At 36.2% G+C, this 19,454-nt stretch overlaps 1 protein-coding gene across 5 annotated transcripts in view; it reads right to left on the bottom strand.

Moving 5' to 3' along the window:
- Positions 1-286: 286 nt before the first annotated feature.
- The window catches only part of CCDC30 (coiled-coil domain containing 30), a 145,749-nt gene continuing 126,581 nt past the window's right edge, over positions 287-19,454 (bottom strand). For all 5 annotated transcript variants that reach the window (XM_051987909.1, XM_051987910.1, XM_051987911.1 and 2 more), the window contains 2 exons: positions 1,044-1,111; positions 287-669 (listed from right to left, as the gene is read on the bottom strand). In XM_051987909.1, coding sequence (XP_051843869.1) covers positions 459-669; positions 1,044-1,111 — 279 coding nt within the window. In that variant the 3' untranslated portion in view covers positions 287-458. The remainder of the gene's footprint in view (positions 670-1,043; positions 1,112-19,454) is intronic.

Raw genomic sequence — 19,454 nt, 5'->3', positions numbered from 1 at the left:
TTCCAGTGTTCTACTATATTGTGATCCCAAAAGGCAGTAGGAGGAAGATTTTTTTGAGAACATCAGGGAAAACTTCCTAATAATAATTAGAAAAAAGTAGAATGGGCTATCACAAAAGAGATATTGAATTCCCCATTTTTGAGGGTTTTTAGGTGAATCACTTCTTAGAATACTGTATAAGAGAGTTTTGTTCAGATATGTGTAGAACTAGATTAGATTACTTCCAAGGTTCCTTTGGACTGTGAGATTTTGTGTAAAACAAACAAATAGGAATAACAAAAACATATTTCAGTTTCTCTAAATGGTTTAATCAATTCATCAGCAATCTCTAGCAATTCTGTTGGTATCCTGTGGTGCCTATTCTTCTGTTCCTTCTTCTTCTCTTTTTCCTTCTTTTTTGTATCCTCCTTGGCCTCTTTTTCCAAGTTTCTGCCTGGAGTTTTTTCTCTATTCCCTCGTTAGATATCATTAGGTCCATCCTTCTGACTCTGGTCTTGGTCATGGCTGCTGAGTTTGCCTACTAGAGCAGCTACATTTAGGCTGCTCATGTTAGGATGTGATTGTGAAAAATACAGAGAAGATTTGGTGCTTCCAACTAGTTCTTCTGAATTCTGTTCTTCAGTCATTTTAAGATTTTCAAGTGATTTTGTCATACCTGTTACTGGAAAACTGAGAGGGAGAATATGTGAGAATTCAGAGAGATATAATCATTTCCTTTATATATAAGTATTTAGGAGGAGAGTATTTTTAAATGAAAATTTGAAAAACTACTTTTCTAAAATCTATGAGATTAAATGGAATTCTTCAGAGTTATAAAATACAAACAAAACCAAGTGAAATTCAACTTGCAATATTATTTGCTGATTTTCTTCTACAATATTTCAGGACCCTGCAAATTCCTGCAACAATCCATGAATTTGGTAGAAAATCCTAATGATGCAAGACAAGGAAAGGACCATGCTTTTCCTTATTTGTAGCTCAGGATGATTTAAGGAATCCAGACTTATTTTCCCCCTGTTTCTGTTTCCCTCTATGTTACTGACCTTGAGTTTGGAAAAGTAAACTTCTTATTCAATAGTTCATTCTCAGACAGCTCACTTATTGTCGTCTCCTGAAAAAAAAGAATAGATATCTTTAGAATTAATACTGAAGGTATACCACTAGAGTAAAATTTCAGTTCCATTCTATCATTCTTAATCCTGCCTAAGTCCCTCAAAGTGCTATTTTTTTCAGGACCTTGCCTAAACCTCCAAGTATCTAAAGCTATGACAGTGAGGAAGACAAATTTGTAGCTACTTCTTTTTTGAGAATGAAAAAAATTCTAGCGTCTCCAGTCTTTAAAGCCAAAACTTGGGGAGAGTTTCATTCAATCAAGAAACCAAGAGATATTGTAAATTTCTGTAAAAAGTACTGCTCCAAACACTAAAAGGGATACATACAATATGGCTCAGTCCTTTCAGAGCTGCAGATTACAGGAGGGCACATGAGGATATAAGTGACAAAGCAGCAGCATGTCATGTTCAGTGAAGAAATCAGGAAGAAATTTCAGAAAAATCCAGGAGATGAGAGAAATACCCTGAAGAGTGCTTTGTCATAGCTTTGAATTGGATAGGTTTTAGGAAGAATGGAGAAGACCTCTAGGGAAGAGGAGTTCCATAAACAAAAATACAGAGATAGAAAATGACAAGGGATAGTAAAACTTTATACTTCTCATAAGCACCAATCACATTCTTGTCTGAATTATCATGAGTTGCATATGGGCCAGTATCCCCAATCACTAAGATCTGGAAATGTCTAATTTAATTCTTTTTCTCCAGCAGTCATTCACAAAGGATCAGAGATCATGGAGATCATCAAATCTAAACTCCTCATTTTACAATTGGGAGTGTAAGTGGCCTGCTTGAGCTCAAATTGGGAGGGTGAGCTATTGGGTTTTTAGCCATGCTCCCTGAATGTCACATAGAGTTTTTATTCCTCCTTAGGTCAAATTACAATAGTTCAGGTATCTCATAGCCTTTAGGACAGTATGTCTGCATCCATGTTAACTTTCCTTAGCCAGTAATTACATGTTGAATTTATTGTTGGAATAATGCTTCTACTCATTTCTGGCAAGTCATTGCTCACTTGGCACTGGTCAGAATATGTTGATTTCGTACATGTAAACTTTTAAATTCACAGTGACAATCTGTTTCAAAACCAAGAACTCTAATTTGTATATAGAATAATGAGTTTCATTGGTATTTAGATCTCTGTTGGCAAATATAACTGGTTTCTGGGGACCATCATTCTCTTGGTATAGGACTTCTAAATTTTCTACATTAGTATCCTTATGTATGACAAAAGGCTTCTTTGGGTCTACCTAGGGAAATACTAACATATGTATGAGATAGTCAACAGTTTATTCCCATCTGTATTGTATTAGTTTCCAATGAATTATAAGAATTTCAAGAAAAATCATCTTTTTTTGTTTTTTTACCTTTTTTGCTTGTTTGTTTTTTGATTATATGGGCATGAGTGGGATCCAGCCATTGCGCACGCGCGTGTGTATATATATATATGTGTGTGTGTGTGTGTGTGTGTGTGTGTGAGAGAGAGAGTTGGAGTTAAGTGTCTTGCCCAGGGTTATATAACTATTAAGTACCTGAAGTTGGATTTGAATTTAGATCCTCCTATTTCCAGGGCCAGTCTCTATTACTACACAGCCTAGCTGCCCCATTTAACATCATTTTTAAAAAGCTTGCAAAAATAATCTCCAAATCCTAGAAATGTCCTTAGACTTGAATCCTAGAACTTTGGCTGCTGAGGAAGTGGCCAAGTCAGTAGGGCTTTTATCTGCTCATATCTTTTCAAAAAACTTTTGACAAATTACAGACAAATGTCAGGTCACTTTACTCTAATAGAGTCATCATTTCATTAGTTTTACCTTATGCTTTTTTTTTTTTTGCCTTGAATTTTTAAATTAAAGCTTTTTATTTACAAAACATACGCATGGATAATTTTTCAACACTGACCCTTGCAAAACGTTGTGTTCCAAATTTTCCCCTCCTTCCTTTACCCTAGATGGCATCACCTTATGCTTCAGGGTCTTCCCAAAGTACCCCAACTTGCAAAATATTTCGTGTATTTAACTATTTTCTGAAAAGTTGGACACCATTAGAGACCACAGTGGAAAGAGCATGGTCTTAAAAGTCAGGGAAAATTGAATTTAAATCTGGTTGGATGTGACAGCCTGTATAAGAAGGCACAAGCATGAACCTCAGCATCCAGATCTGTCTGATTTTCACTGGAATATATTCATCTCTAAATGTGAATGCCATGACGGTAATGAGAAAGCCAAAAAACTGCTTCCTGTTTCCAGTGCTTATAAGGAAGCCAGGTTCTGTAAAGACCTAGTTTGTGGAAGCTAAAATAAGAATATTCTTCCTCAAGAATGGTGATCTCACCAAAGTAAGTGATGAAAGGTTCTCCCTGAAATGCAGAGGCTTATAAAGGACATTGACTATTATAGATGGTGTTAACAGCACTTTGGCAGTGTCCCCAACTGCAAAAGCATCTTTACCAGGCATATATAGATACACACACATATATTATATATGTGTGTGTATGTATGTGTGTGTGTGTATGTGTGTGTGTGTGTGTGTGTGTGTGTGTGTGTGTGTGTATGTTATAGTGGACTCTGGTACTCCAAAGACTTTAAGATTCTTCGGAGCTGCCCCTTCCAACAGGTTTTCCTGGGTCTGGCATCTCCTTTACACCTAGTACAGTCAAATCTTAGATAATTTCTATTTATTCAACTGTATCCTATTTTTCCTCTGAACATTTTAAAATCAGCTTTCCTCAAATCTAAGCTATATGTTTAACTAAGCCCAGATTTCCTTCCCTCCACCACAAATTTTGGGATGAATTGGTCACTTTCCTCTCAAAGTACCTGTTATTTCCACACTTCCCACATTCTCCTATCAAAATTCTATTGCATTTTTACCCTAGACCTCTATTGAATTTGTCCTAGGAGGGCAATGGTGTGTTCCTGAGGAAGTTCTTATTTACCACTTCTGTCTGCATTGAGGTCTCAGACAAGTTCCTAAACATCCTTGAGTCATGCTTTATGATCTAGTAAGTTATCTTTTCTGCACAGGACCTAGCTTTGATCTTTCTCTTTTTTATGGTTTAGGGGAGTTCTCTTTAAATAGAAATTTAAATTCTGCCATGGAGAATATGGAATCAGCTTGACCTACAGATGAGATGTCTGTTTCTGAGGGGAAAATCTCCCCTCAACTTTATCTCTATATGGGGCCTACAAGAAAGCTGTGTTTATACCTGAACTGCTATGTTGTCTCTCTTTTTATTCATTAATGTTGCATTTAAAAATTAAAACAGAACTTTTCCATTTTAGGCAGAATACTACAAGCCAGTTTCTAAGTAGACTGCTGGAAGATGTTCCTTACATGAATTTTGTAACAAATTTGAATGGTCAAATTAGTCTAGCAATTCATGGAACATATCCTTAGGGTATTCTCCTGGCTACTTTTCATCAGAAACTAGAATTAGAATCCCTGACTCTTACTGTTCCTTCAATATTTTTGTAATGTTCCCAGTTTCATAAAGAGTCTGTTGCCAATATCAGTAGTCCCATATAGATATTAATGTTTGTTAAATAACAATACCTTGTACATGCAATACTTTGATTTTAAAAGTATTTATCCATAATGATTATGTTTAACTGACAGCATTACAAAAATGAGCTATCTAAATGGGCTTATGCTATAATGATACTGTACCACAGTGCTCTAAGGAAATGATTTGAATAATAGCACTGCAAATCAAAAGTTACAACAGCAACAACATTCTATTTGTACAATGATAGGCAACAAAATAACTCTTAGTGATAAATGTAGCCTTTCATATGAAAATCTAATATATATAGTGTAATGGAAGTAGGTATACATGAGAAAGAAGAAAATAAAATACCAATGTAGCAATTATTTTGGAAAATACTGCTTAAGCGGGGAGGAAGAATTGAAGCTGTTTAAATTTTTCAAGCAAAGAAAAATATAAGTAGGAAAAAATATACCCATACAACTCTTTCTTGTAGTGGTGGTGATGGTAAGGGACTAGCCAACTAGAGCAAGATTGTTTAATCACTTCTTTCTGCCCCTCTTCCAATTCCACTATTGATTCTTTGCTCAGATGGGTTTCCTTCTTCTTCTGTTTTAACTCATATTAAAGGACCTATGAGTCATCTTCCCCCCAACTCCAAGAACTCATCCAGAGAGAGTGCTCTGGCAAAATACCTTAGTGTTAGATTTCTTTCTCTTTTGAATATGTTCTCTCTTCAATTATTCTCATCCCAACTGCATTTGCAATAAGTACAGTCAGATGTTGTTTATCTTATATTATGTTAACATTATATTAATGTTGTTTATAAAAATCAAAGTAAATGTCTAAAACAAATAAAAGTAGCAAACTTTTTTCTTTTTTTCACTATTTAATGTCATTTTCTTTAATGTCACTACATCAGAGTCAACTTATATCCACATCTTCAGTCTATGTACACTCTTTCTAACTGCCCTAATAAAAGATAGTTTTCAAGAGTTACTACAAGTACCATCTTTCCATGTAGAGATGTAAATAGTTTAACTTTTAAATAATGTTTTCTTTTTCTTTCCTATTTTACCATTTCATGCTTCTCTTGAGTCCTGAATTTGTAGATCAAATTTTCCATTTTATTCTGGTCTTTTCAATAGAAATGATTGAAAGTTCCCTACTTCATTGAAGGGGACTCTTATCTTCTTTCCTGAAAGATTATACTTGAAGTCTTTCTGGGTATTGATTCTTGCTTGTAATCCAAAGTCTTTTGCCTTCCAGAATATGGTATTCCAGGCCCTCCAATTAGTTATTAAAAAAGCTGCCAAATCCTGGATTATTCTGACTGTGGCTCCTTAATACTAGAATTGTTGTTGTTGTTGTTGTTTCTAGCAATCTAAAGCATTTTTTTTCCCTTGAGATTACACTCTAGAATTTTGCCACAATATTTCTTGGAGTTTTCTTTGTGGGATCTCTTTCAGGAGGTGATTGATGGATTTTTTCAATAATTATTTTGTCCTCTAGTTCTAGTATATGAGGGCAGTTTTCCTTTTTCTTTTATTTTCTTTTTTTCCCTTTTTCTTTCTTTTCTTTTTTTTTTTTTTTTTTTTTTTTTTTTTTTTTTTTGCTGAGGCAATTGGGGTTAAATGACTTACCCATGATCACACAGATAAGAAGTGTTAAGTGTCTGAGATCAAATTTGAACTCAGGTCCTCCTGACTTCAGGGCTGGTGTTCTATCCAATATACCACCTAGCTGTCCCCAGGCAATTTTTCTTAATGATCTCTTAAAGAATGCTGTCTCGGGTCTTTTTTTGGTTGTGGCCTCCAGGTAGTCCTATAATTTTTAAACTGTCCCTTCTAGATCTATTTTCTAGGTCAATGAAATATTTTACATTTTTCTTCCATTTTTTCTTTTTTTAAAAAAGTTTGTTTGATTCTTAATGTCTTATAGTCATTAACATCCATTTGCCCAGTTCTAGTTTTTAATGTATTGTTTTCTTCAGTTACCTTTTGTATCTCCTTTTCCATTTGATTAGCAGTACTTTTAAAGATATTGTTTTCTTTAGTAGATTTTTTTTTTACATTTGATTAATTTCTTTTTCCATGTTGTTCACTCTCTTTTGCATTAGCTCTCATTTCTTTTACAAATTTTTCTTCTCATTTGATTTTTGAAAAATCCTTTATGAGCACTTCCAAGAAGGCTCTTTGAGCTTGTGACCAATTCATAAACCAGAAGAAAGGGGGTAAGAGAAAGGAGGAAGGGTGATGGAAAATAGGGCAAGTAGAGGACAGGATGGGTTAAAAACAAAACACTAAGGAGGGATATAGTGGAAAGAGAGGAAAAAAGTATGTATAAGGGAGAAAATAGGATGTTGGTTGGTACAGAGTTGGTAATCATAACTGAATATGAATGGAATGAACTCTGCCATAAAATGGAAGAGAATAGCTGAGTCCTAAAATATGTTGTTTATAAGAAACATATTTGAAACAAAGAGATACATACAGGACAAGGATAAAAGGCTGAAGCAGAATTTGTGCTTCAGCTGAAGCAATAAAAAAGCAGGGGTGGCAATTCTGATCTCAGATAAAGCAAAAGTAAAAATAGATTTAATTAAAAGAGACAAGAAAGGAAACTACATCTTGTTAAATTACATCTTCTTAGACAATGAAATAGTATCAATATTTTAAATATTGTATAGTATCAAAATTTAAAAAAAATTTCTAAAGCTCTTTATTTTCAAAACATATGCCTGGATAATTTGACAATATTGACTCTTGTATAGCCTTTTGTTTCAGATTTTCTCCTCTTTCTCCCCACTCCTTCCCCTCTCATTCTCGTCCCAGACACCCTTTTCCCCAGACTCTCGACCTGCGGCGAAGATAGTAGTACAAGACTGGAAAGAACAAAATAAAGTGGGAACTATACATAAAGAAGAGGCCCTGTCTACTTAACCCTCACTGAAGAAGATAAGAGTGGAATAACTGGCGATAGCTGTTAGGGTATTGTAAGTGCCGAAAACAAGGAAGAAAGATGCAGGAATGAGCAGGAGTCCGAAGTGCATAGAGGAACCTGCCTCAGGAGAATGGCCTCTTTGACAATGGCTGCCGGTTGTCAGGACAAAAGAGGAAGCTTCTTTAAGCTCATTGACATGATCACTTAGGAGATCGGAGAATTGAAACAAGAGATGGTACAGACAGATGTCAGCCTAGAAGATGGATTGGAACCCATTGAAATACCCAGTATAGTGAAAGACATCCAATATGTATAAACATATTTATATAATTCTCTTGCTGAATAAGAATAATCAGATCAAAAAAAGAAAGTAAATGAGTAAGAAAACAAGAACATCTAAATTCTTACAGAAGTTAATTCAGTTAAAGGAAGAAACAGACAGCAAAACTATATTAGTAGGGGATCTCAATCTCCCCTTCTCAGAATTAGACAATTTCTCCCTAAAAACAAAGCAATATAGTTTCATTTCAAGAAAACCTATTTAACACATACTATACATTGTGTTGAATTGCCCATCTTTTATTTGCTTCTTGTAGGTTCTCTTTTGTTCTCTGCTATGTACTTTTTTACTTTGTTCTATTTTTCCCCCCACTTCTCCCTCCCCCAAGAAGGCTGCAATTGAGCACAAATACAGATATAACCGTTTATTCATATATATATATATATATATATACACATATATATATACATACACACACATATATATGTGTGTACATCATATATACATATAATATATCACAGATATGTATATTTACATGTACATGCATATACATATACATAGATATCTATAATTATCCACAAATATATACATATACCTTCATATGCATCTATGTAAGACTGTACTATATGTTTATCCATCTTCCTTCATAAGTCCAAGTTTTTCTATATTTTTTCTAACTCCATCAACTAACTCATCATTTCCTACACAACTGCAACATTCTAGTTATTTTAAATAGTCTAAAACAATATTAATTAATATGGCTGACACATATTGTAGTTGATCTTTATCTTTTGATTAAATATATTTTTGCTTTAATTACCTCTTTTATTATTTTACATTATTTTAAAGCTTTTTATTTCCAAAATACATCCATAGATACTTTTCGACATTCATCATTGTAAAACCCTGTGTTCTAATTTTTTTTCTCCCTTCCTTTCTCCCATTCCCTCCCCTAAATGGCAAGTAATCCAATAGATGTTAAACATGTGCAAGAATTAGACAAATCAAACCACAAAATAAACAAGAAAAAAACTAGGGAAGTTAATGGAATCCTACAAAACTTAGGTATGATAGACCTTAGGTATGATAGAGAACACTGAATAGGGACAGAAAGGAATAGACCTTTTTTTTTTTTAACAGTACATAGCACCTAAACAAAAATTGACTGTGTATCAGGCCACAAAAGCTTCACAATCAAATACAGAAAAGCAGAAATAGTAAATGCTTCCTTTTCAGACCACAATGCAATACAAATTATATTCAGTAAAGGGTCAGGGAAAGGTAAAGACTAAAAACCAATTGGAAATCAAATAATTTCATTCTAAAGAATGAATGGGTCAAATAGCAAATCATAGAAATGATCGATAATTTCATCTAAGAGAATGACAATGAGACAACATACCAACATCTATGGGATGCAACCAAAGCAATTGTTAGGGGAAATTTTATATTTCTAAATAGTTATATGAATAAAATAGAGACCCTCATATTCCCTTTTGAAGTTTAAATGTGAGCATTTTGTCCTCTTCTGAGTTGGTGTTTAGTATTCCCTGTCACCACAGTAATTTTCCATGGTTAAGGTTCTTTTCTGTTTCTCATTCATTTTCTTTCCCTTCCACCAGTTTTCCTGGACATCATCTGAACTGGGCTATGTACCCCTTTCATTCCAGTGAGGTTGACCTTTCTTGAAATCCTTCAAACCTATCTTGAGCTAGAAAATTGTTTCATTCTGTCTCTCTGCAGATTCTGTTATTCCATATTCTGTTCAGAGGCTTGGTTTCATATGGTTTCCCAGGAAAACTGGGAAAGCTTGAGCACTTTCATGGTTTGGAATTGTTATTTTTTGAACTGCAGGTTCAAAATAGCTGCCCCCTGGCAAGCATACTAGAAGAGATGCAAATGAATAATCATGAAGTTGGTTTAAGATGCAGCATAAACAGAAAGGTTGCTCTGTGTTTTCATCTAGACATCAGGGCTCACAGAGGTAGTTTGTTTTATGTTGGATGCCTCAAAAGAGAAAGTCTCTTATGACTTAGAAGAAGAAAATATATATTAGTAAATTACATAAAAGTGACTACTGTATCTAAAGAAGGCACAGGTGAACTGCTACTTGCTATAGAGTTCCTTTTTAAAGTATCATAGCGGAAGGGAACTGCCTAATAGACCACTTTACCAATAGCCTTTGCTACAGCTATTCCATTGGCAAAAATGAAGCTGAAATTTCAGATTTTGTTTGAGTTTTAATATTTTCTCTCTTAAATTTTGTTGATTTCATTTAGTAAAATATGCTCTGGTCTATAATGCAAGTGTTCATTCATTTGGGATCATGGAGTTTTGGAAAGCAGATAAAACTTAATGGGAAAGGATATATGCCATTTAAGTTATCAAATACATTTTAAACCTGGGTTAAATGAGATAGAACTTGGCATGTGCTAGAAGGTTAGGATTGTGGGGAACTCAGGCTGGTCCCTCTGGCTCAGTGGAATAAATGCAAGAATCAGGATTGTGCTGTTAAGGCTCTTGCCTCCACTTAGCATGAGACTGACTTGAGGCTGAGAACAGATTTCAGAGCACCACCCGATGGCCAATGCAGAGATTGCACTCTGATTAAGTTTTTCAGGGCTAGTGCACCCCACTCAATTTCCTCCACCCCTTTAAACCAAAAGTTTAAACTGTGGATGGTGACCCCATATCATGCAATTAAATGTGGTGGTCACAAAAAATTTGCAACAATAAAAGGTACATATTCCAACAATTTTTTTATGTAAAAATAAACAAGCACATCCATTTCATTAGTATGCAAATTTGCTTTCATCTATTAAATGGTAAAATTATATGTATACTAAAGAATTGTTTTAAAATAATTTTTTTATGATTTATTATCAGTAAATGTTTGATTTGTATGTTTTATCTATCTACATACCAGGATTGTAGAAAAATTTCTTAGGAGAAAAGGTATCACATGTGGAAAAAGGTTTAAGAAGCTCTGCTCTAGACAAGTGAGTATGGTCTCCTCTCACAACTGTTTGGTTTTTTTCCCCCCAAACTTGGTAACAACTTAACAGCAGGTCCTTCTGAAGAAAAATAAACTACCTGTACTGGTACCCCTTACAACAGGGGCTTCCAATTTTTTTGCCTTCATAACCTTGGATTTCAGTAAATCTTCCATACTCCCTGTCTAATATGAAAAGCAATAAATTTTAGAGTTTACCATGAATATGTACATAAGAAATAAATGGACTAATTTCAAAAGAATATGTAATTACTTATCAGATATTTTCCAAAGTCCTTAACAAACTTCTTGAACTCCCAGAAATATCTCAGGGTAGATACCCCAGCTTTATAACCGGAAGTGCTAGGAAGTGATGTCAAATTCATTGATCTGTAATTTGCAGGCTTCATAATTCTCCCTTTTGCAGAAAAAGGGTGTGTGGGGGGGCACATTCCCTCTCATCTTGCCATGTGCTTCTCCATTTCCCAGGCTTTCAGAGATCATTGGTAATAGCTCACAAATGACATCTCTCATTGTTTTAGGATCCAAGAATGTTGTTCATCTAGCACTTGGTCCTCATTCTATTCTGAGATTTACAAAGCTGATTTACATTGCTCATACAAAAACCGACTTAAATCTTCCAGCTTATATAGCAAGAGGAGGTTATCCCTTAGGCATTCAAGGATGCCTCTAATATCCATTTCTACAAAGGAAAAGGACATAAGTTGTCCTAGGACAATCACATGTGGGAGGATTTATCTAGGTCAGGCAGTTTGTTCTCATAAATAGCCAGATACATTCTATCTCCTTCCTGAACTTGGGCTTCCACTCTCCATTAGCCATTTTTGTTCTGTCACATAAGCCCAAAGATCATTTTCCTTGGCAGAGAAAACATCTACTTCAGTTATCATTTCAGCATTCACCTCAAGCAGATATCCTCTTTATCATGGCGGGAATCCTTAAGAGTAATAAGAGTCAGAAATAGCGACAGCAGTGGTCCACTTGTGTCTCATGACCTCATCACCAACACTATTTTCTGTTTACCTAAATACAATAAAACTTCATGGATGCACCCTCACAGCAAACATTTAATAGAGTATATTATCATTGTAAGAAGAGACAAACTGTGAGAGTTAGGAAGGCAATGTGTGGCAAAGAGTGCTGGACCTATAATAGACTTATCCCCCCAAGGCTACCAGAAAACAATGTCAACAGACTGGAATGCTTCTCCAAGCCTGAAGAGTTAGTGGTTAACTTGGAGGGAAAGGTGAGCCAACACATGGTTGGCAACAGTGGAGCAGAAAAGGAGTGGACAGCTTTCAGATAGTTAGTGCACAGCACTGCATTTACTCATCTAAACCAAAACACCCACAAACATCAAGACAGGTTTGATGAAAATAATGTGGAAATTTGGAAGCCACTAAAGAAAATATAAGGATCCCATAGGATTGATTAGCAGTGTAAGAAGGCAGCATTTAACTTAACAAAAGTAAAGTATAAGCAAAGTTTAGAGAGATGCAGGATTCTTGGCTCAGTAAGACAATGGGATGAAATTCAGTTTAACACTGATAGTAATAATCAAAAGTGTCTTTATGATGTCCTGAAGGCTATTGTGCATCTCAACTACTTAGGCTGAAGGAGTCACATTGATTAATGAGAAGTACATGATCTTGGAAAAATGGGCTAAACACTTCCACAGTGTTCTCAACAGATTGACATTAAGCAATGCTGCAACCACTGACTGTGTACCTCAGGTTGAAGTCAATCCCTCTCTAAACAAAATTCCAGCTGAAGAATAGGTGAGGCTCCTTTCACGTGGCAAAGCACTTGGTCTTCATTCTGTTCCGAGATTTACAAAGCTGATTCATGCTGCTCATACAAAAACTGACTGAAATCTTCCAGCCTGTTTAGCAAGAGAAGGTTATTCCCTAGGAGTTCAAGGATGCTTCCACTATCCATCTCTACAAAGGAAAAGGACATAGGTTGTCCTGTGACAATCACATGTGGAAGGATTCTTTCTGTTAATTATTGCTGACAAGATTCTTGTCAGAGTCCTGTTTAATAGGTTGATCCTCCACCTGGAAGAGAGGAATGATCGATATGATGTTTGCTGCCTGATGATTCCAGGAGAAATTCCAGGAACAGAATACAGGTCTATACACAATGTCTGTTGATCTGACCAAAGTCTTTGACACTGTCGATCATGAGGGCCTGTGGAAAATCATGGTAAAATTTGGTTGTCCGGAAAAGTTCATCAGTATTGTATAGCAGTTCCATGACGGCAGACTTGCATGAGTTCTAGATAATGGACTATGCTCTAGCACTTTCCCAGTCACCAGTGGAATGAAGCAGGGCTGTGTGCTTGTTCCCATGCTTTTTTTAAACATGATTTTTCAGCAATGTTGACACATTTCTTTAATCAGGACAAAAATGATATCAAGTTTAGCTCCATACTAGCAGTAAATTATTTAACTTGAGAAGTCTCTAAGTTAAAACTAAAGTGGTGGGAGAGCTGGTGTGAAACTTCTTGTTTGCCTCTGAGACTGAGATGCAACAGAATGGACTGATTCTCTGCTTCTTGTGCTAATTTTGGCCTGAGGGTTAACAGCAAGAAAACAGGGACCTCCCATCAATCAGCATCACATCATTTATACATGGAAACATCAGCAAGTGGAGAAATTTTGAATGCTGCGGATAAATTCATTTACCTTGACAGTACATTTTCCAGGAATGTCCATATACAAGATGAGGTTGATGCACACATTGCCAGAACTAGTTCAGTGTCTGGGAGGCTCCCAAGGAAAGTGTGGGAGAGGAGAAGTATTAGGCTGGCTATCAAACTGAAGGTCTGCAGAGCCATTGTGCTGACAGAGTCATTGAATGCCTGTGAAATCTGGACACTCTACCAGCACCAAACCAAGAATCTGAACTGCTTCCATTTGAATGTTTTGGGGAAGATTCTGAAGAACACTTGGCAGAAAAAGCTGCCAGACACCCTTTAGCATGGTGTGTCCACATTAAAGAAGGCACTGTGCTCTATCAATAAAGCAGAATTGCAGTAACTCAAAAGAAATGTGAGATGTACAAATTTAAAGACATCTTTTTACCAAAAGATCATACAGGGGTAGCTAAGTGGCACAGTGGATAGAGCACCAGCCCTGAAGTCAGAAGGTCCTGAGTTCAAATTTGACCTCAGACACTTAACACTTCCTAGCTATGGACTCTGGGTAAGTCACTTAACCCCAATTGCCTCCGCAATCACACACACACACACACACAAAACCACACACAATTACTACTCACATCCCCTTATGTACTTGTGTAGTTGATTAAAAAAATAAATAAATAAAGAGGCAACTAGATGGCACAGTGGATAGAGCACTGGCCCTGAAGGAGGATCTGAGTTCAAATCTGGCCTTAGAAACTTAACACTTCCTAGCTGTGTGACCCTGGGAAAGTCAGCCCTAATTGCCTCAGAAAAAAAAAAAATCATACAGACCATCTGTGCCTGACCTTACAAGCTCATATTGGTCTGATCAGCCACAGTTGGACCCACTGTACATTGATCCCAATAGACTGATGTCATTTTGGTCCTCTTTGGGCATTAAGGACAATACCAACCAAGTTTTCCTTGCTCATTCTGAGCTTTAGGACTCTGGATACTATTCTTTCAAGACCTTGCCATGTTTCATCCCTCTGCCTACCCCCTGCCTCGTGTATGGAGGGTTGGTTTTTCACTAATTGATTTCCACATGCTCTGTCCCTAAATGTAGTCACAGAAAACAAAGGGCAGATCGCAGAGATGGCATGTTAATGAGGGATTAAACAATGTATAAAGAAACCTCTCTAGATAGCGTTCCCTCACAAACTTTGAATTGAAGGGGAATGTGGGATGGGATGGCCAATATTAATTATGCCCATGGAGGTTTTTAAATAGCTAAGCCGCCCAGAAATTCAATTCGGATATATCCATCCATGATGAAAGGAACCTTGTAGTGGAAACTCTTGTTCCTACACCAAAGGATGTGTGTGTGAAGAAAGACTTCTTTTCTCTCTTCTCCAAAACCCACTGTCCTGTAGCAAAACAACTTAGCTGTTAGCAGACCATACAGCATGGAGCAGAGACAGACACTCTGAAGACAGAAAGCTCTAAGAGCAAAGAAGAGCGATGGTTATGGACTCCAGAGAGAGCCAGCCCTGGGAGCCCCGTAGAGAATGTTCTCTTTTACAAAGAGCCAAGACATGAAGAGAGAAAGCCCACAAAGGCCATGAAGTTCTGGAGGCACAAATTGTCTGGATATATCATGCTTCATTATTATTTGTGGGAATTTGAAATCCAGATTTATTGAGTTAGATTATTATATAGCTGTTGTTCTGATTATCTATTCTCAGACTGCCTTTTCTTAATATGCTATCTGAGTAAACATCTTTGCTCTAATTTAATTACCTACAATTGTTGAAAGTAGGTTCACCGAGAGGGCTCCCTCCACCAAGGGACCTAGTCCACAGGGAGGACTGCACAGTGTGCACCCTGGAGGAATGATTCAGAGGGAGTGCTACATTTGCATCTTTAAACGCATCTTTATAAAACTGAAGTTTCATGTTCATCCACAAAAGAGAAATCATCTTCTTGAAGGACTCATTTCTTTGTATGACTTTAGAATTTCACTCTTCAGACGTCCTATTCTTCTAAGTTTACTTCTCTATTAGAATAGTATTCCACAGGATGACCATCTATCTTTCCTCTGAACCTTTGAAATTTATTCTACCAAAATTTAAATTGTGAGATTACAGGCTTTTCACTCCTTTATCACAAATTCCAAGATTAAGAGATTTCTTTTTCCCAAAAGTCCTCGTCATTTCTACTCAAACAACTAATTTCTCCTTGTCTGTGAGATCAAGATCAAGAAGAAAATTTCCTTTTTATTTGTTCTTTCTTTTGAAACATTTAATTTTTAAGACACACCAAGAAATTTTTAGCTACTCTGAAAATCAGAGTACTCCTACAGATGAAGGACCTTCAATTACCTGAATGTTATACTTTGTTTCAGTCATTAGTTTGTTTAAAGATTAGTAGTGGTATAATAGTCCTTCAGATCTTTGTGGTTCCTTCTTCTGCCACTTATATTTTATATATTTGTATATTAAATAAAAAGTTAGGGTAATAATCATAATTATACCAAACCCCAAATTAGGCTAACAGGCCAAAGCTCAGATTTCTGTCTTAAATGGCATTTATGTTTATTTTTAGCTAACTCCTAGACATGCTTCATGGTTGAAGCAAAATTCAAGTGACAGGAAATGTTTCAATAACGAAGTTGAATACATTTCTGTTAACCAGGAGGGACACCAGGAGGGAAAGTTGGGAGAAGAACAGAGACTTTTCCTTAGACTTTCCCTCAATTGATGAGGTGTCAAGTCAACAAGCACTTATCACACCCCTACTGATGTGTGGCAGACACAATTAAGGGCTGAGGATACAAAGCAAAGCAGTCTCTGCTCCTATGGAGCTCACAAGCTGGTGGTGCAGACTACTTGCCAAAAACTATGATACATTTAGAGATAATCAACAGAGGCACTAGCAAGAAGGGGCAGCAGGAAAGGAAGCATTCTGTAGAAGGTGAGATTTTAACTGGAAGTTGAGAAAGATAGGAAGTAGAGATGAGACAGAAAAGCATTCCAGACACAGGGGACAATCAGAGAAAATGTCCAGAACCAAGAAATGAAGTATTTTCTGCATGAAACAGCCAGAAGGCCAATATTGCTGCACGGAAAAGTTGAGGTAGCAATAATGGGAGGGGCATAAAATATAAGAAGACTAGAAAAGTATGAAGATATTATTATAAAGAGCTTTAAAAGACAAATGAAGGATTTTATATTTGATTCTGGAAGCAATAGGAAGTCACTGGAGATTTTTGAAAGGGTGGCAGCAGGGGGAGAGGAAGGGAAGGAAGAGTAACATGATCATATTTGTGTTTTAGCAAGATCAATTTGGCAGCTGAGTGAAGTGAAAGACACTTGAGGAAGATGAAAGATACTGCAGAAGTTTATGTAGTAAATGTAATGGTAATGTTAATAATTAGTAATGTTAAGTAATTACAGTTAAGTAATGTCAGAGAAGAGGGCATCTGGGAGAGATTTTCTGAAGGAAGAGTCAAAAAGCCTTATATCTAATTCTAATTTACTGATTTGATCAAGAAGTGTTCTTACCTAAAGTAAAGACTTTTAAGTAGGTTGGGGTCAGTGGACCCTTCATCTTTATACTACTTCATGCTTTTGGTCCAGGTTTAAATTCATTTAGTTCTTTTTCTATCCAGGTGGTTTATAGTATACCATGATGACAATACTGTTTCTGTTTCTGCCTCCATTGATATTCACTCAATTTTCCTCCATGATTTCTCCTTCTGACTCCTGGATATTCTCACAAAGAGAATATTTGTCCACTGGAATTTCTTATATTCTGAGTTATCTCACTTTATAGAGCTTTAATCCAGGTAATTCTTTTACTCTTCCCTCATTAATTCTCTATTGTACTCCCCATAGTACCTGTCCCATATCACTCCTCTCCTTACTATTTCTTTTGAGGACCTTGACTCATATTTTACTAAAAAAAAAAAAATAAGAAGTATCCATCAAAAGTTCCCTCTTCTTCCCTTTTCTACACTCTAATTTCTTAACAACACCCCTCATTCTCTCTTCATTTATTCCAGTCTTTGCTGAAGCGGGGTAAACCTTCTCCTCACCAAGATCAAGCTTTCTTCTTAATGCTATCACCTCTCTTTTTTTTCTAGCAGATTATCCTCACAGTCTCCTTCCTTCTAAATCTTCAATCTTTTTGTAGACTACTGACTCCTTTCTGGACATCTACAACTTCCTGAGTTTCCACCTTCTCTTAATCCTACTGTTCCTTCAATTCACCACCCTTTACTTCATCTTTCTTTTATAGGTAAATTCCTAGAAAGAGCTGTTTACTCTTATTGTCTCCATTTTTTCTCCTGCTGACTTCTCAATCCACTGTTATCTGGCTTCTGAATTCATTCCTCAACTGAAACTATCCTCTCCAAAGTTACCAATATTCTCTTAATTTTTGAATTTGAAGGTCTTTTTTCAATCCTCAACTTTGACCTCCACTCCTGGATACGCTTTCCTCTCTGGATTTCTGTGTCATGATTCTTTCTTCATTCTCTTCCTATCTATCTGACAATTCTTACTCAAGTTCCTTTGCTGAATCATCATGTATATCATTACTCCTAATTGGCTGTAACCCAAGACTATTCTGAGTCCTCATCTCTCTCTACCCTATTAGTGACCTTATAAATTCTTATGGATTTAACTATCAGCTCTGTTCAGAATCCCAGATCTATACATCCAGTCCAAGTCTTTCTCCTGAAGACAAGTATTACCTCACCAACAGCCTATTATACAGTTAGAACTGGTTGGCTAGTTCAAACTCCAAAATTAATTAATTATCTCCCTTTTCACCAATCCTCCCCTCTTCTTAATTTTCTTATCTTGACATTGCCAGTCAGTCAATCACCCAGGTTTACAATTTTAAGTGTCATCCTTGACACTGTATTCCCTCACTGCCCATATTTTAGCCAATTGCCAACTCCTTTTGATTTTACTTTCCTAATATCTCTTTTAGACATAATTTCTCTCCTTTGTTACCATCCTGGTACAGACCCACATCACCTTATGCCTGAATTATTTGATGAACCTGTGGTTGGTCTTCCTGCCTCAATCTCTCCTCATTCCAATCCATTTTCCACTCAGCTATCAAATGGATCTCTCTAGAGTGTAAATGTGACCAAGTCATTCTCTTAGTCAACACAATCCAGTGACTATCACTTCCAATAGATATAAAATTCCTTCTTTGGCTTTCAAAATCCTTCAGGAAGCTGGACCCTTTCTACTTTTCTAAGTTTTTTTTACACTTTTCAGTTATTTTTTACTCTCCCCATCACAATCTTGATCCAAATGACACCAATCTATTTGATATTTCTTCAATCACAAAATTCTACCTCACAACTCTGGCATTTTCACTGGATGTATTTGATGTCTGGAAGTCTTTCATTCCTCATTTATACCTTCTGGCTTCTTTCAAATATCTACTAAAGTTCCACCTTTTACAAGAAGTCTTTCCCAAACCTCCTTAACTTTAGTGTCTTTCCTAGGAGAATATCTCCAATTTACCATCTCTGTATCTTGTTGGTACATAGTTGTTTGCATGTTGTCTCACCCATTAAGACTATGAACTCCTTGAGACTGCTTTTTGCCTTTCTTTGTATTCCTAATTTTTAGCACAGCATTTGGCATATAATACTTAATAGATGTCTATTGAACCATCAAAATACACAACTCATTATCTTTGCCTTTAAAGTTACTTCTCTTTGGAATTTTCCTTTTTCTGTTAAGGGCACCAACATCCTTCTCATCACTCATGTTCACAATGTCAGATTCATACTCAGTTCCTCACTCTTCTTCTCCTCTTCCCATTTCCAATAAGTTGCCACGTCTTGTCAATTCTACCTCTACAAACTCTATAATACCTGCTCTTTTCTCTCCACCCAAATAGGCCACTATACTACTTTAGAGCCCGCCTCCCACTACAAACTTAGATTATCACAATGGTCTCCTAATTGG

The sequence above is a fragment of the Antechinus flavipes genome, chromosome 3 (genome assembly GCF_016432865.1).
Source record: "Antechinus flavipes isolate AdamAnt ecotype Samford, QLD, Australia chromosome 3, AdamAnt_v2, whole genome shotgun sequence".
Taxonomy (NCBI): domain Eukaryota; kingdom Metazoa; phylum Chordata; class Mammalia; order Dasyuromorphia; family Dasyuridae; genus Antechinus; species Antechinus flavipes.
This window is presented reverse-complemented; position numbering and strand designations above follow the sequence as displayed.